The 20,598-nt window shown below is 41.5% G+C and overlaps 1 protein-coding gene across 7 annotated transcripts in view; it reads left to right on the top strand.

Moving 5' to 3' along the window:
* SLC10A7 (solute carrier family 10 member 7) overlaps window positions 1–20,598 on the top strand; it is a 273,274-nt gene that overhangs the window by 683 nt on the left and 251,993 nt on the right. For 6 of the 7 annotated variants that reach the window (XM_072621188.1, XM_072621186.1, XM_072621187.1 and 3 more), the window contains exons 2-3: window positions 9,290–9,372; window positions 16,602–16,738. In XM_072621188.1, coding sequence (XP_072477289.1) covers window positions 9,290–9,372; window positions 16,602–16,738 — 220 coding nt within the window. The remainder of the gene's footprint in view (window positions 1–9,289; window positions 9,373–16,601; window positions 16,739–20,598) is intronic. The other variant, XR_011969714.1, reaches the window with a different exon arrangement.

Below are 20,598 nucleotides of genomic sequence, written 5' to 3'. Positions count from 1 at the left end.
GGGTGGGACCTGGCATTGCCCGGATTCCCGGGGTCCACCACGTGGAGTCCTGAACTTCTTCAGCCCCCCTTTTTTCTTGCGGGGAGGTCGGAGGAGAGGAGGAAAATGCCCCTGCCCTCCGCCCCCGGGCTTCATTGAAACTCGGGCGCACTGACACGTTGCATTCCCCTGCCCAGACTCTACTTCCGTGTGTCCTCCTCCCCGAGCCTGGGCTTCCCAGCCCCAACCCGTCCCTCACACAGAGGGTATCTGTGCTTGCCACTTTGTATCCCGCCCCGGCTCAGTCCGAGACAGAGGCTGGCCCTCTGCGGAGCGTGGATATTAATCTGTTAATACAATGTATCCAGGTGTGAAACTGAGTCAGATCCCAGATAAGGGGAGTCTTGTGTACGTGGAGCTAATAGAACTGTCTTATTAGTCCCCCTTATCTGCTCCTTCTCTTCGGTTCTAACGGTAGAGTGTGACTTAGTAACAGATAAAATGACTCCTTTTTATCTAATCAGTTTCCCCATTCAAGAAACCCTAACTTAATTTCAGTATTTGATGGGCCTTTGTGATCCGGTGGTGTTGGTGTCCAAATTTCATCCGGAGTTTTGACATCAAAATGCTTATTGGAAGTTATTTGCACAGTTTTGATTAAAGCCGTTTAGAAACGAAAGAAAGCTGTTTGTTATTCCAGTCAGCCCCAAAGTTTTTTAGGTACCTCCACCCTCAAGTTGAAAAGTCCGCTCCCTGGAGAGCTTCTTGAAGTAGACAGCATAGAAAGCCTTATAGAGAATCGTGCTCTTCTGTTTTCATCTCTCTAGTATTAGTTACTTTACGAGGTTTATTATTCTACAATAACTGAACACTAGTTCACAGAAAGGAAATAGAAGTCTGAAGAAGAGATATTTGCCTGGCAGCTAGTTGAGGCAAGAAGTAGGACTCCTATTCCGGATATCTGTCCACTAAAAAGTTTGTAACTATGTGGAAAGCAGGTCTGCCATTCCTTCTTTCTATGGGACCCAGAAAGTACCACTGACTTCTCTTTTGACAAGATTGTCACCTTTAGGCAAATGCTGTAATTTTTATTTTAGTTTCTGTAAAATGAAGATCACTTCTTTACCTCTCAGGCGGAGAGACCGTTGACAATTACTAGCTATATGATCTTCAGCAAGTCACTTAATCTTTGTAAGTCTGGGTGTCCTGTCCTGTAAAATGCACAGAATATACCTCTATAGAAGATATGTGTGAGATACTGTAATGTATGTAAAATGCTCCACAAACCTTTGAAGCCTTAATAAAGGTCAGTTATTATTCATCAGAATTGGACTTAGTGGGGAGAAGGGGTGACCTTTATAGCCTGAGCTGAAATGTCTCTAGTCAAAGAGACCAGTTTTAAGCAGATTATTTGAAGCACAGTATATCCTTGATTCAGTTTGCCTTGTATAGAAATTACCATCTTAAGTGACATCCAGATGCCTAGGTTGTAACTTTGGAAGGAAACTGTAGGAAAGTCTATGGGGCCATTAATAATGGGAGTCTACTTAGGTGGGTGTTGACTTATTTCTAAAGCAATGTTCCAGTTTCCTGAAAAGGACACATATTAGCTGGGGAATAAATGAGATCTATAGTGAATCTTTGAAACATAACATGAGTACAAATCTTGTAGGACCAGTGAAACTTCCAAAGTTGTGTGTGTGTGTGTGTGTGTTTTAAAGGACGGTGTGAATTGTGTATTTAAGTCACTTAAAAATTTAGTGTAATTTGATTAAACTTCCTCCCATCTTAAATACCATGTCATATTGGACATATGTTGACTGTAGCATCTGTTCCCCTAGCACTGATTGCATTTCAGTGCTAGGTATAAGGCATATGTGCATAGTCACACACACATATAGATGTGTACACATACATATATATTACGTGTGTAAATATAAAAGTTAGCATTGTTATGTGTGTATATAACATAATATTATGTTTGTTTCTCTATAAAGATGCCACATCTGCAGTAAACAGATGAACAAAGCATTAGATGAAGATTACAACTTGTTATTTCTTTGTTTCGTGGTCACATAATATTCACTCTCTAGAAATAACTTCATTTTTTTTTTTCTGTTTGTATTGTTGGTCAGAGTGGAGTTAACACAATTTAAGATTAGATTTTTCTTTCTCCCCTCCCTCAAAATTCTTTGACTCTTTTCTGAATGCACTTAGCATCCCAACTACTTTAAATTAAACTAAATTTTAAGCCTCTAAGTCACCTAGCAAAAGAACTTTGGGAACTGGGAGGGAAGGAATTATCATATATACTTGACACCTGCCTTTCATATAGACAGTGCAATTTTGAGAGTTATATTCATTTCGGCAAAAGCCCATTATAGTAAAATAACTTAGATATCCTTCCAAATAGAAGCCTGATTGTTAATTCATTTGTGAAAAGTCGTGGTGGATGGCCATTTTTCTAATTTTTGTAATGAGTATTTGGCTTCATCTCTAATGAGGGTGGAGGTTTGGTTCTGGCCGTACATAGTATTGTATTTTTACTTTCCAAAGGGATTAGGATGCCTCCTGTCGAATTCTTTGAAAATAAAATAGCCAGCTTGCCATAAATATGGTGCTTTCAAGTTCATAATGAACTTTACAAATATTTTCTCTTCCTAACAACCCTGGAAGGAAGGTGCTTCTATTATCTCCATTTTACAAATGAGGAAACTGAGGCAGACAGAAGTTAAGTGATTTTCCCAAGGTCACAAAGCTAGTAAATGCCTGGGAAACTGAGGTAGACACACTTAGTGACTTGCCCAGGGTCACACTCAGCTGGTAGCTGTCTAAGGCTGCATTTGAACTCGGATAATCTCAACTCCACAGCCACTCTGTGAGTTAATTAGAATAGGTGTTAGTATTTCCATTTTACATAGAAGTAAAATTAGAGACTGTGCTCACCTTGGACCAGCTGCTTAAATTCTTTAGATCTCAGTTTCCTCTTTGATAAAACTAGTGCATGGGGGTTTAAGATTTCTTCTAATAGTTTCTGTGAATCTAAGTTGAGTGACTTCCTAGAGTAGAAACACCCTCAAATCTGGTTAGCACTCAGATTCCTTAAGTCTTAGTATAAAATGCCCCTCATTGGATTTTTAAAAAGTCACATAGATCAAGGATAAGAACAGTGTGCTATAGTAAATGCAGGTATCATGTAGCTTCTGGATATGAGATGTAAAAATAGAGTACTGGGCTGAAAGTCAGGAAGGCTTGGGCCTAAGTTTCCTTCTCTCACAAATACTACCTTTGTGACCACAAGCAGGTTAGGTAACCTTTCTGAACTGCTCTCCAAGACTGTAAGTTGTCATAGGTGCCTTCTGATCTGCTTCTGTGTAAGGAGCTCTCAGCAATGCAGATTGCAGGTCCTTGATGCAGTCAGTTCCTGGTTGTAGGTACTTGATGTCATGATATCCTGAAAGTGATCTACCCTGATCAGAAGTAAGGGAGCATTGATCCCTGTCTGGCATAGAGCTTCCCAAATATATTCAACATGATGTCTTCACAGAAGGAGAAAGATGGCTCTTTTCTTTGGAAATACAGAGTAAGTTTCTGGTTTCCGGCTGCAGGTTTAGTTAGGTTGAATGATTACTATGAATAAAGCATGAATTCTAAAAAGGAAGCTACTTTTTTTTTTTCATTTACAAGTCTGTACTGCAAAAACCCCATGCTTCATGCTGTGGGATTGTGACATAGACACTGCAGAGAATATGTTAGGTTTCATTGAGTTGCAGAGTTCTATTCAGTGGACACTTGCTGGCCATGACCTCCTAATACAGTGCTAGTTGACCCACAGTATGCTGAGGGTATGAAAAATCCACACTCCTTTGTACATTAAAAAGTACTGTGAATTTAGTGGGTTTATGCCTACATAGGATCAAAGAATTTTAGAATTGAGGACCTTAAGTAGGTCAGAGAGTGAAAAAAAGCATTTATTAAATGCCTGCTATGTGTTAGGCACTCTGCTAATCCTTGAGAAGCAATAGTGGAACCCTGCCTTCAAGGAGATTACAGTCTAACAGAGGAGACAGCAAATAAGTATGTGTGAACAAGCTCTGTACAGAATAGTTAGGAAATAATTGAGAGAGGGAAGGCACTAGAATTAAGAAAGGCTTCTTGTAGAATATATGATTTTAGTTTGAACTTAAAGAAAGCCCAGGAAAGCAAAAGGCAGAGATAAAGATGGAGAACATTCCAGTCATGGGACAGCCAGAGATGATAAATGTCTTGTTTGTGAAACAGCCAGGAGGCTAGTGGCACTGGATCAAAGAGTGTGTGTTGTAGAGTAAGGTGTAAGAAGACTGGAAATGGAGGAGAGGGCTAGGCTTTGAACAGCAGAGGATTCTGTATTGGATCTTGGAGTCAATAGGGAAGTAACCTCCGGAGTTTACCCAGTAGTAGCTACAGGTTGGTAGGGACATGGCAGACATGATTGGATTTGCACCTTAGGAAAATCAGTTTGGTGGCTGAATGAAGGATGGATTGTAGTTGGGAGAGACTTGAGGGAGCTGCTTTTGCTGGTGATCTCGGTGGGAGGTGATCAGTGCTTGCCTCAGAGTGGGGGCAGTGACAGCTTAGAAGGGGACATGGTCTTGAGATACTGCAGAGGTGAAATCACAGGCCTTGGCACCAGCTTGTATGTGAGAGGTGGGGAGATTGTGAGCAGTCCAGGATGATGAACTGAAAGGATGGAAGACAGGAGGGAGAGGGAGGGTTTGGAGGGAAAGATTATAAGTTTAGTTTTGGACATGTTGAGTTTAAGATGTCTACTGGATATCTACTTTGAGATATCTGAAAGGAATTTGGAGATGTGAAGACTAGAGATCTACAGAGAGGTTAAGGCAGGATAGATAGCTTTGGGAATCATTAGGCTAGAGATAGTAATTAAATCCATGGGAACTGATGAAATCGCTAAGTGAAGTAGTATAGAGGGAGAAGAGGAGAGGACTCAGGACTCTCTAAGAGACATCTACGGTTAGAGGGTATGACTTGAAGCAAGATCCAGCAAAGGAGGCAGAGGAGTGGTCACATAGGAAGAGAACTGGGAGAGAGTGGTGTCCAGAAATCCTATAGAGAAGAGAGTGTCAAGGAGGAGAGTGATCAGTAGTGTGGAAGGCTACAGAGAGGTCAAGGAGAGTGAAGACTGAGAAAAGGCCATTGGATTTGGCAACTAAGAGATCACTGGTAACTTTGGAGAGAACAGTTTAGCTAAAATCTTCGTAAAGGGTTAACGAGAGTGAGAGGAGAGAGTGGAGGTACCCATTGTAGATGGCTTTCTTAAGGAGTTTAGTTACAAAGGGCCGCAGTTATAGGGCAGTAGTTACTGGGGACAGAAGGATCAAGGGAGGGGTTTTTAGGATAGGGGGAACATGGGCATGTTCATGGGCAGCAGGGTAGGAGCTAGTAGATAGGAAGAGATTGAAAATAAGAGAAAGAGTGGAAATGACAGGGGATATTTTGTTGGAAGAAATGAGATGGAATGGGATCTGTTGAGTTGCTAGAGGGATTAGTCTTGGTCAGGGGTAAAGCCACTTTATCATAGGAGAAGGGGTGAAGGAGGAGACAGTGGCAGAAGGCATGTGAATGATATGAGATGAAGGCAGAAGAAGAGGGAGCTCACAGTGAATGACCTTGTTTTGTTTGTTTTTTTCTGTAAAATATGGGGCAAGATTTTCAGCTAAGACAGGTAGCCGGGAGAGATAATGGTCTGGTTTGGTTTGTTTCCAAACAAAACGGTTTGCAAGAGCCACTGTGGAAAGTGAGAAAGTGAGTCAATAAGGGAGCTATAGTAGAATTGTGTAGCCATGGTGAAGGCACAATTGTGGTTGTGTAACACAGATTTGTAGTGGACCCAGTTAGAATGGTTGTATGATTTTCACCTTGGTTCAATATCACATGTGTAAGAGCAAGAGTGGTGAATGGTGAGAGTGATCTAAGGCTGAGACTTGGCAGATCACAGTTAGCAGAATGCTAAGAGTGGGGGTAGGAACTCAGCAGAGGAGAGGACATTGTAGAGTTTAGTTGGTTCATAAAGGGTAAAGATGGGGAGAAGAGGAGAGAGTGGTTTATAGAGGAGAGATAGTCTGATAGAGTATTGAGGAAGTCATGGTGTAGACAAAGAATTGGGTTTGGTAAGAGAAGGAAGGAGAGATGGAAAGCCAATAGAATATGGTCAGATAAGAGGATGGAGATGGTTCATTTGTGGGTAATCGTGAGATCAAAGTTACGACCATCTTTGTGTTTGGCTGAAGTGGAGTGGAACAGGTTGTGGAAAGCGAGTAGGTTGGGGAACTGAATGGTTAAAGTGTTTGAGGGAGAGCCAGTGTTGATATTTAAATCCCCTAGTGAAAGGGCAGGAGTTGGGGAGGAGGGAAAAATTGTGAGCCATATACCAAACTTTTTGAGGAAGTGAGGGGAGTAACAAAGGCTGTTCTGAACCCTCCTAGCTTTAGAGTGATTATCAATAGGAACTGTTGCTGTTTCCCTCCCAGCCTGATGTCTTTCTTTTTCTGGGCCTCATTAAAGGGGCCATGCCCTGGCTACTTCTTAAACAGGCCTATTCAATGAATACCTCACCTTAAGTGAGTACTTGCATAGACCTTGGCCTAAAGGGGGCCAAGGTCTCCCAGTGCATCCTGGGTCATCCTGATGAATATCTGTTCAATGGATTCAGATGGCTCTGGAGGAGAATTGAGGCTGCGGGCCTACGCAGCCCTCCCTCACTCAAAACCAAGTCAAGGGCGAGTCATGTCATCATTTCTCTGATGGCTTGGTCTTCTTCAGCAACGAAGGATGGACACAAGACAAAGGCTACTGGGATTTTGATTGGTCAGTAGAGATGAATGACATGAACTTGGAAGGAGGAGAGTTTAGTGAGTGATGGAAGTAGGGGGAGGGCCCAGAAGTAACACTGGAGAGCAAGGAGTATGTGGTCCTAAATACAAAGTCTGCTTCTATAAAAAGGCATACTACTGCTCCCTTATAAATGATGAGTGGTACAATAAATATCAACAGACATTTTCTTTGTTTTAGCCTACTGAGGACAGAACGTTATCCTAAGGCTGTGTATTATACAGAGATTAGAAAGTGTCCAGGTAAATATATAGATGAAGAAATTGTTCTGTATCAGAAAGACCTGGGTTCAGGACTTGCCTCAAACATTTCTGAGCAGTGTTATCTTGGGCTAGTCGGTTAACTTCACTTAGCTCTGGTTTCCTCATCTGTAAAAATCAACCCATCAACAAGCATTTATTTTTTAAAATTATTTTATTTGTTTTCAGTGTTTGACAATCACTTCCATGTAGCTTAGATTTTTTTCCCCTCTCTCTCCCTCATTCCTCTTCCTTCCCTGCTCCGTTCCCGAGACACTGTACAATCTTATATAGGTTCTACATGTACATTCCTATTAAATACATGTTGCATAGAGGAATTAAAATGAATGGGAGAAACCATAAAACACAACAAAATATACAAAAGAAAATGGCCTGTTTCTATCCATGATCCAATTCCATAGTTCTTTCTCTGGATGTGGAAGGCATTTTGCCTCAAGTCCATTGGAAATTTTTTTAAGTCCATGCATTGCAATGAAATACTAAGTCTACCAGAAAAATTCCTCACACACCGTGGTCATTGCTGTGTACAAAGTTCTCCTGGTTCTGCTCCTTTCACTCAACATCAGTTCATATAAATCTTTCCAGGCTTCTCTCAACAGTCATTTATTAAGTGCTTACTGTGTCAGATGCTGACGTGCTGCCGGAGATGCAAATGCAAAAAAAAAGTCTTTATTCTCAGAGACCTTACAAGATTATTTGGGGACAAAGGCATTATTAATTGGAGGGATAGGGAAAGGCTTCATGTAGAAGGTGGTTCTCAAACTGAGTGGGATTCTGTGAGGCAGAGGTGAGGAAGGCACGTAGTGTGTATCTATATATTGTATATATAGAGATAGAGTAGCCCCACATATGAGGGACAGAGAGAAGGCTAGTCCGGTTGTACTGCAGGGTGCTAGAAGGGGAGTATAAAGTGTAATGAGATTGGAAGAAGAGATTAATGCCAGCTTCTGAAGGACCTTAAAAGCTAAAGAGAGGAGTTTATATTTTATCCTAAAGGAAATAGGGAATCATTGTAGTTTATTGAGTAGGGGAGTGCTATGGCTAGACTTTCACTTGAGGGGAAAGTCACTTTGGCAGTGTTGTGGAGTATGAATTGAAGTGGACAGAGACTCAAGGCAGGGAGAACAAACAGAAGGCTGTTCCAGAGTTTATGTGATCGAAGATAATGGGCCTGAACTAATGTGGTAGCTGTGTGTGTGTGTGTGTGTGTGTGTGTGTGTGTGTGTGTGTGTGTGTAGAGAAGAATTGGATGCAAGAGATGTGGAGGTGGAAATGGCAAAATTAGACACCTGACTGGATGTGGGGGCTGAGGGAGAGGGAGGAATCAAAGGCAGGGTAAAGTTACAAGCCTGGGAGACTGAAAGAAGGGTGATGCCTTTGTCAGAAATGGAGAAGTTGGAATAGGTGTGGGGAGCCAAGATAACGGATTCTGTTTTGGACATGTTGGGACATCCACTTTGAAATATCTACTAGGTAGTTGGTGATGTGGAACTTGAGCTCAGGGGAGTAACCAGGTGTGGCTCTATAGATTTGTGAATCGTGTGTATAGATGGAAATTAAACCATGGGAACTGATGGGGTCACTGGGAGAGGAGAGAGGCCCAGGACAGAACTTTGGACTGCAAAGAATAGCTGTTTGCTAGACAGGGGAGGAGCCGTTCCATGCATTATTTTCTGGTCCTGGGATTTATGTTGGTAAGTAGTTCCATAGTCTTCCTTACTGCCACATCCAGTGTTCTGGAAGATAGAGTTAAGATAAGCTTGTTTTAATGAGTTATGGGGAGAACGCCCTCAGTGCTCATATTCTTTCTAATCCTGGGAGTTGTTGACCAGATAGTTCTGTCTGGTGAACTTTTGTGGTTGTTCAGTCATTTTATTTGTGCCTGACTCTGTGACTTCATTTGGGGCTTTCTTGGCAGAGATGCTGAACTGGTCTGCCATTTCATTCTCCAGCTCATTTTACAGATGAGGAAAATGAGGCAACCAGGGTTAAGTAACTTGCCCAAGGTCACACAGTGTTTGAGGCCAGATCTGAACTCAGGAAGATGAGTCTTCCTGACTCCAGGTGCTCTATCCACTGCACCACCCAGCTGCCCAAACTGTGAGAGTGATGGATCACTTTGTTATATTCATTCTCTTCCTTTCTCTTTCTTTTTTTAGGACCGCTGAAGCCTGAAATGACTATAACCTATATCGCTGTTTCAGCCATATTCTTTAACAGCGGACTGTCACTGAAAACAGAGGTATTGTCAACAAAAGGGGGGAGGAAAAGGAGGAGTCAGAAAAATTTAACTGTAGTCATCTGTTTGGCGATTTCAGTGGCCTTGAATAAGTCTGTCTGTACTTGGAAGTACATAGTAATAGCAATAATAAGTAGCCCCCATTTGTCTCACTGGATGCTCCCAGCCACGCATAACCACTACAGGTCTTCGTGTCCGGACTCCCAGTGGACAGAAGAGAACTCAAGTCTGACTCCATTGGTGCTTCAGTGTTAGTGAAGATCATTTCTCTGTCATCTTGGGTCCCAGCAAAAGGGGCTGGATTATTGCATGTTCTAGAAGGCCTGTGGGAGATTGTCTTTTTATTGGGTTTATTTTGAGTATAAGTAAAGTAGCAGCAGGACTAAGGATATCCTGGGCCCTTGCTCGCCTTATGATTAGAGCTGCCTTCTACTCACACCCTTGGCAGAAAGCTGGGTTTTAGCATATTTGAACCGCTATGTGCGGGTCCTTGTAACTCTTCTAGACTGTCTGTCTAGACCCAAGCTGTTTAAGTGGACCTCTGGATCCTAGATTTAGAGTTGGAGGGACCTTAGAGGTCACTTAGACCACTTTATAGGTTTTACCTGAATTCACCACTAGCATATGCATAGAGCTGTGTATCTAAATGCTAGTTCATGTTTTAAGATTAACAAACAAATAAATGAATATATTGTGTTGTCTTTCAGTCTTATCTCTCTCTTCCTCATTTGAGGTTTTCTTGGCAGATACTGGAGTGATTTGTCATTTCCTTCTCCACCCATTTTACAGATGAGAAAACTGAGGCAAATGGGTTTGAATGACTTGCCCAGGGTCACTCAGCTAGTAAGTGTTTGAGCTAGATTTGAACTCAGGTTCAGCACTTTATCTGCCCCAAATGAATAGATGTGTATCTGCATCTGTATACTTATCAAGAGGGGGGTGGGGTAGTAAGGCATAATGGTTAGAGTACTGGGCTTAGTGGTTGGAAGACCTGCTACAGACACTCATTCCCTCACTCACTATGTGTATTTAGATAAGACATTTGCCCTCTGCCTTAGGCAAGTCCTGGTGTTGTGACTAGACTGTCAGACTTGGAACTGGGAATGCCTGAGTTCAAATCCTGCCTCGGATACTTAGGAACTATATAACCCTCTAATCCTCAGTTTCTTTATCTGTAAAATAGAGATAATCCTAATACCTACGTCCCCAGTAGTTGTGAAGATCCAATGAAAATCATAATTGTTAAACACTTTGTACACTTAAAGTACCCTCTGACCATGCACCGTTTTTTATCTGCTTCATGGGGAAAACGAGTGTTGGGAAGTAGGTGCCCCGAGCTTCCTTTCAGCTCTAACTGTGAGATTTCACTAAGTTAGAAATGAGTTGTGACCTACCTGGGCAGAGGGAGGCTCACAGAGCCTTGTCTAGCATTGTTTTCTGGTGGTCGGGGTGTTTCTGGGCAAAGAAGTCTCTAAATGTGAAGGTGATGAGATTTTTAAGTCAGAAAGAGTAGTCTGTTCTTGAAGGGGCTAACAATCTGAACAATGGAGAAAGTTTGCTCTTGAAGAAATAGTTAAGAGCAATTGTGTTATAAATCAGTCAACTTAGGAGACTCCTACTCTATATTAGGGCGACTGGCTGGCAGAGTGGATGGAGCACCCAGCCTGATGTCAGGAAGACTCTATCTTTGTGATCAGATCTGGCCTCAGACACTTAGAGCTGTGTGACCATGGACAAGTCATCTGTGAAATGGGCTGGAGAAGGAAATGGCACGTCATTCTGGTATCTTTGCCAAGAAAATCCCAAATGGGGTCACAGAAAGTCAGACACAACCGAAAAATGACTGAATAGCAACTATGTGTTAGGCATTGAGTCCATGCCTTCAAGGAGTTTATGTTCAGTTAGGGGAGACAATGTATATGAACAGATGCAAAGTATATGTAAGACATAGAGAAGGTAATTTTGGGGAGGGGGATATGAGGAAGGGCCTCATGCCAAAGGTGATGACTGAGCTGAGATTTAGGAAATACTGACATACTCGCCTTCATGTAAACAGAAGCTTCCCCTGCCAGGGAAAGATACTTTAAACAGACTTCTCTGTGCTTGTAGATGTCTAAGGTCTTATGTGTGATGAGTGTCTGCAGGTACATTTGTTTCCACACAAATGAAGGGATCCTGATGGATGCTCACAAAGACACTTCTGAAATGTCTGGAATGTCTTTTAGACAGAAGGCACTTCTAAAAGTTGTTCTCTTGGTTCTAGAATCTGGGGCACTGGGATGTAAGAGAAGGCCATAGGTCCAGAGCTCCAACCACTATACATAGCAGCCATATTATTAAGCAGGTACCAGGGGATGCATTTTAGGACAAAACCTCAGGTCTGAAGAGAGCTGCTCTGCAAACCCACATTAGCCAGGACAGGAAGACAGCACTCAGACCAAGATCACTATAGTGCCAGCATGGTGGCTATGTATAGTGGTTGGAGCTCTGGACCCGGAGTAAGGAAGTTCAGATTTGGCCTCAGCCACTTACTAGCCACATGATCCAGGGCAAGTCACTTATCTGCTGTTTGCCTTGGTTTTCTCATCTGTAAAATGGGGATGATAATAAACAGTGCCTACCTTCCAGGGTAATTGTGAGAGTCAGATGCTCTGTAAGTAGGAAACGCTGAAGAAACGATTCTGCTTCAAAGCTTGAGTTCTCTCAAAGCTTGTTTGCCTTGGCTGTTCCACTTGTTAATCGTATGTGGAGCCAGTGGATTCCTGTCTCAGTTTTAGGGTTTTACTGGTTCACCATCTATACTGAAAAGAAGGAATGACATGAATCAGGAAGTCTGCGCTCATGAATGGTGATGTTTTCTTGTTCATGAAGCACTTGTGGAAATAGCTGCTAAAATTGTGTGAAACAGAGGTGAGGTCATAGCAGGGGATGATGTTTTACGTCCAGATAACTTATTTAGGGGGCAGCTAAGTGACTCCATAGATAGAGTGCCAGGCCTAGAGTCCCGAAGATATGAGTTCCGATCTGGCCTTAGACACTTACTACTTGGGTGACCCTGGGCAAGTCACCTAACTGTTTGCCTCAGTTTCCTCATCTGCAAAATGAGGTAGAGAAGAAAATGGCAAACCACTCTAGCATCTCTGCCAAGAAAACCCCAAATGGGGTCACAGAGAGTTGGACACAACTGAAAAACAACAGTAACAACTTATTTAGCCCAGACACTAATAATCTTCCCTTATGCCACAAAGCAGTTCATTCTCTTGTTCTGTTTACTTAGTGAGGTAGTTAGAGAAGCAGGATGGGGATGATGGTGGATGCTACAGCACAGAAGGCTGGCCTTGGAAGCAGGAAGTCTTGGGTTCACATCCTGCCTCTGCTACTTCCTCTATAAAAGTGTGACAGTCAACCCCTTTGAGCCAGTGCCCTTCTCTGTTAAAAAGGGAGAACCATACCTTTAGTTTTTATCTCCTGGGGTTGTTTGGAACCACCAATGATATGTCAAGTGCTTTGCAAACTTGAGAGTGCTATATAAGTGTGTTCTTCAGTGGGTACAGCCCCAGACTGGGATTCGGGAAGACCTGAGTTCAAATCTTGCCTCAGACACTTACTACCTAGGTGACCCTGCGCAAGTCATTTAACTTCCACCTGCCTTAGTTTCCTCATCTGTAAAGTGGGAATAAGATTAGCACCTGTCTCCCAAGGTTGTTGGGAAGGTCAAATGAGATAGTGACTGAATGTGTTGCAGGGCTTAAAGTGTGAGATAAATGTTAGCTCCTATTGTTATTATTATCCTGTCAGTCAGTAAACATTTATTAAGCACTTACTATGTTCTAGCCACTGTACTAAGTTCTAGGCATATAAAAAAGGGAAAAGTCATCCCTGACCCCAAGGACCCTACATTCCAATGGGGGAGGCATTTATTGTGATGCTGTTGAAGAAGAAATGGACAAAAGAAAATGTCAGGAAAAGTAAGCCAGAGCCGTGGCGTGAAAGGCTTTAAATGACAAGCTGAAGAGCTTATCTTTTATCCAAGATCAGTTGGTCAATAAGCATTTATTAGGCACCCACTGTATGCTAGGCACTGTGCATTGGGGAACAATTTGTATGATCTGATACTTATTTAGACATGAAATTTTAAACTCTACCTGCTGATGGGCAAGGTGGTCCAGGGCCTACAATGTGGATTTGGAATCAGGAAGTCTTGAGTTAGAATCCTGACACAGACAGACACTTAACTAATTGTATGACCTTGGCTAAGTTATTTAACCTCTCTTAAACTCAATTTCTGTATATGTAAAACGGGGATAATAATAGTACCGACCTCCCCGGGTGGTTGTGAGGATCAAATGAGACTAGCATATAAAGGATTTTGCAAGGCTTGAAGTGCTATAAAAATGCTAGCTATTATTAAATTTTATATATTTATTTGTATATTTATAATATATATAATTATTATATATAACATAATATGTATAAATATACATGACAAAATATTGTATTTTACAGTTTTAAATATGTGAATTCTTATTTTATCTTCTTGAATATTTAAAATGGGTATGGAAAGTCTGATATTGGGATACTGGGATCTGATAATTGGGATACTGTGGCAATCTTGAAAATGCTCCAGCTTCCATGATAGTTCCATGATAGTTTTGCAGATGAGAAAACTGAGGACGTTTCACCTCGTTGGCACAGGCCCCAAGGTCCAACCTAGATTCATTCTGTTTGTGTGTCTAAAACGTCCAGGACGTTGCACTGGAATGAAATTGATTCCCAAGGGCCTTCTGTAAGGTAGAGGTTGGGAGCTTTGGTCAGCTCTAGAGCTGTCTCTGGTCTCATCTTTGAATAATAATTATTATTATAAATGAGTAATGATAATGGGATGCTTTTCGTATTATCTCATTTGGACAACAGCAATAACCACGATATAATAATAGCTTGCTTTTCTATAGCACCTTTAAGGTTTGCAGAGCACTTTGCCTTAATCATCTTGTTGGACTCTCATAATGACCCAGTGAAATATGTGCGGTTATCCCATTTTACAGATGAGTCACTCAGGATAACAGTTAATAAGGATCTGAAGGAAGACTGGAACTAGGTCTTCCTAACTCCTAGTCAGGCACTGAAGACTTCAGACTGGTGGGTGGGATGAGTGTCAAATAGAAGCTCTACTCTGTTCTGGTAGAGTTCTGGGCCTGAATTCCCAAGGGTCCTTCCTTTAGTATAACCAGGCTGAAGCTCCTAGGAGCCTTGAGAAGTCTAGTCATTGACCTCTCTGTGGCTAATATTAAGTTTCAGTGACTGCATCTTAGACCCATTTCCTGTCCTTTTCTCCTTTCCAGTGAGGAGAAAGCCACCCACTGCCTTCCAAGCCAGCCATTTCTGCTTTTGAATAAATCTACTTTTGAATAGGATTTTTTGGGTAATGTAATCCTGAGCTCATCTTCCTCCCAGAGTCATTGCCATGGTGACTTACCAAAGTGGAAGAAAATGCAGTTTGGACCTGGAGGGAGTCCTTAGACAACAGAAATGCTATATGTCTAGCTAGAACTGGAATATTGGCCATAGGGTGATTTGTTTTCTATCGTAGCAATTTACTGAGAAGTCTCCTAGTGCTGTACAAGGGTTGTAAGTTCTCGTAGTTGCTGAAAATGAATGTGTCATCAATGCATGGTTTGAAGTAAGTATTTATTTGAATAGAAAGAAGAGTCACAGAATTATTGCGGTATTGGGCCTGGAGTCAGACGACCTAGGTTTGCCTTTTGATCCTTACTAGCTGTGTGGTTGTAGGCAATTTATTTTCTCTCTGTGGTCCTCAGTTTTCTCATCTACAAAGTGGGAAGGTCCATATCTGTGCTGGCTTCCATGTAAGTCTGCATGTTTGAACCCTGAACTATTTTAATGGTTGGTTGTGCTTCTTTATCTGTGAACCTCACAGGATATTTGTGCTTTGATTTCATGTTTCTTTTTCATGGATTTTTACTTTAAAAAATTGTTACCAAATACAGTAAAAATATTACTGATTTGAATTAACTGAAGGTGAGGTAGGGCAGGGAAAAGGCCAGTTTAAATTGTTGACCACGAATGAAGATTCGTAACCTGGGATCTATGAATCCCCAGGGTGCTGTGGATAAAATTCAGGGGGTCAGTGAACTTGGATGGGGGAAAAATTGTACCCTTTTTTTTAAAACTAACTTCTAGCTGAAATATGGTATTTCCTTTAATTACTTAAAAACATGATTATGAAAAAGGGGTCCGTAGGTTCCACCAGCTTGCTCAAGCGGCACATAGGAGAGAAAAGGTTAAGAAGACCTGGTCTAGAAGATGGCCTGCAGTATTGGGTGGATTCTCAAGCAGACTGTAACTCGCCTGGAACAGGAACGTACGGGCAACCCACAGCTTGAGAAAGGCTGGAGGGGTTATGGTGCAGGAGTACTAACACCGACCTAGTTATTGAGCCATCAAGCTATTTAAACATTTCCAAGAAAATTCAGCAGTGCAAACCTGTGACAAGCTGTATAATTACCTGGTTGCAGTTAAGTGAAGTCCGTTTTAATGAATAGATAAGGATCATTTGTAACCAGCAGAGCATTATTTTTTGGAAATTGGTGCCCATAAAATGTTTAAAACAATTTGAAGTATTAAGAAAGTCCTCCATTCTTTGCTGGGGGTGGGGTGGGGTGGTGGTGGTGGACTAGGGGTGAGGAATCTTGTATATACGGTTAGGTTTGGTGATTCGTAAGTTAGTTTTGCTGGTCTACCTTCTTCTCCCTCTTTTTCTCTTTTCTTCTTTATTACAAGGAATGACTTTCTGGATGGGGGAATGGAGAGAGGTATGTTTAGAAACAAAGGTGATATAAAACCCAAAGGTGGCAATAAAAATGAAAAGTTCTCCCTTAACTTGGTTAAAAAGCCATCCTGCAAACTTTTTTATAGTAGCATTTTGCTTAACATACTCTTTTCTTATAAATTAACAAAGGTAAAAAGCTCTTCCCTAGTCTAAATTAAATTGGTTGTATTTTGAAGACAAATGGGCTATTGTAGCAATTTAAATTAAAATATGGAATATTTTCTCCCCTTAGAGTCTTATCTGTTATGATTTGTTATTTTATGTAAGATGAGTTACAAATAAATACCAAAATAAAATAACTGGGTTGAGTGGTCTTTCTGTAGCTATCTCTCTTCCAAACAATTTTAAAATGTGTTTTTCATTTGTTTTGTTTTTTCTCCAGGAGCTGACCAGTGCTTTGATGCATATAAAATTACATCTTTTTGTTCAGATCTTTACGCTTGCCTTCTTCCCAACAACGATATGGTTTTTTCTTCAACTGCTCTCAGTTACACCCATCAATGAGTGGCTTTTAAAAGGGTATGTTGGGAAACAATGGTGATTGGTGAAAGTGATTGAAAGTGGTTATTCTGTGGTGGGGAGGGAAGCTGAGGGGAATTGGTTTCAAACCAAAGTTTTTTTTCATTTTTAAATATATGTAAGTGTTTGTCCATAGAACATATATATATATATATATATATATATATATATAGGGAATTGTTTTCTTCTATGTTAAGAACACCAGTTGTATTAACAAAGAGTTCTTTTCCCCTAAAGTTTGAAAGTGTTGCCCCAGATTTAAAGACTAGCATGGTGATTTAAGAGCATTTTGGGGGGAAATGTTTAAAATAAATTGTGCTTTGGGGTCATGGTATAATGAATAGAAAGGAAAAAAATGGACTTAGAATGAGGAGGCTTCAGCCTCAGCGCTGCTGCTGGTGACTTGCTCTGGCTTTGGGAGAATTGCTTACTGTGGAGGGTCTGTTTCCTCAACAGCAAAATAAGGATAACCGTTCTCTGTTTACTCACAGGTTGTGTTTTGGGGGTTTTTTGTAAGGCTCAAATGAAATGTAAAATTCAACTTGAAAAATATAAAGTGGTATTTGAGAATATTCAGCACTTTAAATTTTTATACAGTGCTTTCCGTACAACAACCCTTAAGACGGTACAAGCAGGATTCCATTTTACAGGCAAAGAAACTGAGAGCTTAAGTGACTTGTAGGTGATCACACAGCCAGGAAGTGTTTGAGGCTGGATTTAAACGTGTTTCTTGTCTGACTCCAAGGTCACGCTACTCCACGTAATCTACAAATATTTGTTGTGAACCCCACTATATTTGGGATGTTAATATCTCTAATTATGGTAAAGAGTAATAGCTTATAGTCTAAGTAGGAAAGCAGTTTATTTGTATATGTAAAAATGATAAGATACTCCATGTGACAGAAAGTGTCCCAAGCTAGACCTTCAAGATAGGATGGTTGTAAAGGATGATATTCTTTCCCCCTTAATCCTCACCTGCATATCAAGCACATCTTAACCAAGAAACCAAAACTCAGCATTCTGCTTTGAGACATGATGTACTTAACACGCTTCAGTGGATGCTTTTATGTGAACCATTACCTGGGACCATCCCCTGCCCTCCCCCACAGAAAGGTAATGAGCAAAATGTGTTGATCTCCAGAAACGTTTACTTCGATTGTCTTGTTTCTTCAAAATTAACACGGTCATCGATATTTCTGTTCTCATCTTTACCTCAGAACATTTATTTCATAGTTATTTTCAATCCAGTATCTTAAAAAACAAACAGAAAAGAAAGGTGGTTTTTGTTACAAGTTCTTTTGGGTAGGGGGAGACACGTGTGTGTGTGTGTGTGTGCATGTGTGTGTGCATGTGTGTGTGTGCGTGTGTGAAAAGCAATATCTAATGTTCCTTAGAAGGCGAGTTTTTATTACACGTTTCCTTTTTGGAACTTCCAGCTTGAGTTTGGAAATACCAGTAGCACACAGTAGATTCCTCCTCCTGCCTCTGTTTCTTACAGTCCTTCCTGCTCAGTCCAGTTCATGTGAGTCCTACAAAATTGCAGAACATTATAACACTGTAATGTTAGTAACTTTAAGATGATTACAATCTGCAGTTCTCTTAAATATAGTGATGGACTGAGCATGGAAAAGTCCACAGGAGTCCTTAACTTAGGAGATGGAAAAGTGATAGCTTTTGACATCAGAGTACATGATAAGCATGTGGCATAATATACTTAATTCAGGCACTGAAAATTAAAAAAAAAAATGAAAGTAAACTGTCCTTTGTAATTATGTGGTATATAATGAACGTCTTGCTCATAAATTTCTTTTAACAGGTCAGTGTAAGAATAATAGGTTTCTGCTTGAAATGATGTAACTGGAAGTAATATTAATGGATTGCCCTTACTACTACAGTCATTTTCTCCTATATTGTGGTATGTTGTTGTAACTGCATAACAAGTAACATTCACATAGCCTAATGCCGGGGTGGGGAACCTGTGGCCTTGAGGCTCTCTAGGTCCTCAAGTACAGCTCTTTGACTGAATCCAGTTTGAATTCAATCAAAGGCTCACACTTGAGGACTTAGAGGGCCATATGTGACCTTAAGGCCACAGTTTCCCCACCCGTGGAAGAGAACTTCCTATTTCTTATACAAACTATTCTAAACAGTTAAAAAAAAAGACTTTTGGAACACCCTGTATTTTGATTTCCTGAAGTTGGAGAAGTCAAGTCAACAAGCATTTAGCAAGTGTCTCCTGTTTGGCTGGCATTGTGCTAAGCCCTGAGGATACAAAAAAAGGGCAAAAAAGAATAGTCCCAGCTTCGAAGGACATTACAATCTAATGGATGAAACAATGTCCAGGCAACTATGTGCAAATAAGGTACAGGTGAGATAAAGGGGAGTGATCTTTGAGGGAAGGCAGCAAGGTTTGGGAGAGCTGAAGCCTTGTGGCAGCAGGTGGGAAGTTAAGGGGCAGGGATGAGCATGAGGAGAGTTTTGGCCATGGGGGACAGCTAGTGAAGACCCTCAGCAGAGGTAGGATCTTGTTGGGGGTTCCAGAGTAGAGGTTAATGTCACTGGGTAACAGAGGGCAGGAACAAAGGTAAGACTTGTCCAGGTCCGTTGTTGTTGTTCAGTGTTTTTTTAGTTGTGTCCAACTCTTTTGGGGTTTTCTTGTAAAAGATACTAGAGCAGTTTGCCATTTCCTTCTCCAGCTCATTTTACAGATTAGGAAACTGAGGCAAGTAGGGTTAAGTGACTTGGCCAGGGTCACACAGCTAGCAGTGTCTGAGGCTGGGGTTGAACTCACAAAGAGGAATCTTCCACATTCCAGGCCCAGTGCTCTATCCATTTCACCACCTAGCTGCCTTAAAGGGTTAGTTAGTGAGCATGTGTTAAATGCCTACTGTGTACCAGGCACTGTGCCAAACACTGGGGATATGAGGAAAGATAAAAGGCTGCCTTTGCTTTCTGGGCTTCCAGTCCACTGAGGGAGACAACTTGCAAATGGCCATGTATGAATAAGGTATGTACAGTACATGATAGAATGGAGGCAGTCATCGGGGGGAAGGCAGTGGGAAAGGCTTCCTGCAGAAAGTGGGATTTTAGTTGGGACTTGAAGGAAACCAGGGAAGCTAGGAGGTGGAGATGGGGAGGAGGAGACTTGCAGGAGTGGGAGACAGCCAGTGAAAGTACCTGGAGGAACAACATGGCGGTCAGTGGCACTGGATTGCAGAGTATGTGAGTGGAGATCAGGTGCAGGAAGACTGGAAAGGCCCAAGGAGCTGGTTATGGAGGGCTCTGAAAAACCAAGTGGAGGATTTTATGTTTGATACTGGAGGTAATAGGGAGCTACTAGAGATGCTTGAGGAGGGGGGATGACATGGTCAGATGGCCTCCTTCAAGGCCCCTTTTTGGGTGCTGTTAGGTGTACGTGTCTCATAGGAGAAGTATCTTTTTTCCTCTTGGCCTTTCCTTCTACCTGTTCTACTCATCCTTTTGGCTCTTTCAGGACTTTCTATATTATTTTTATTTATTAATTTATTATATTACGCTTCCTTCATTATGATCGTTAATCTTACTTTCTCCATTGGCTCCTTCTTCTCTGCAGAATAGACTATGATCTTCATCTTGAAAAAAATTTTCCCCTTTCAGGTGGCATCCCATATCATGTAATTGTACGTTCATAGATTGAGAACTGGAAAGGACATGGAGGCCATTGCTGCTTCATTATGTGAGGAAATTGAAGCCCTCCCAGGCTTGCCTGATTGATCTCCACTGTCTCATATCCTCAGATCACGGTCTCACCAAGCTGCTTGGCTCCTATCCCACCACTCTGTTGAAGCTTTCTGAGAGCTTTCCTTTGGATCTCAAAATCT

Source organism: Notamacropus eugenii, chromosome 6 (genome assembly GCF_028372415.1).
Source record: "Notamacropus eugenii isolate mMacEug1 chromosome 6, mMacEug1.pri_v2, whole genome shotgun sequence".
Taxonomy (NCBI): domain Eukaryota; kingdom Metazoa; phylum Chordata; class Mammalia; order Diprotodontia; family Macropodidae; genus Notamacropus; species Notamacropus eugenii.
Note: the sequence above shows the minus strand (reverse complement) of the source record. Positions and strands in the feature narration are given on the sequence as shown.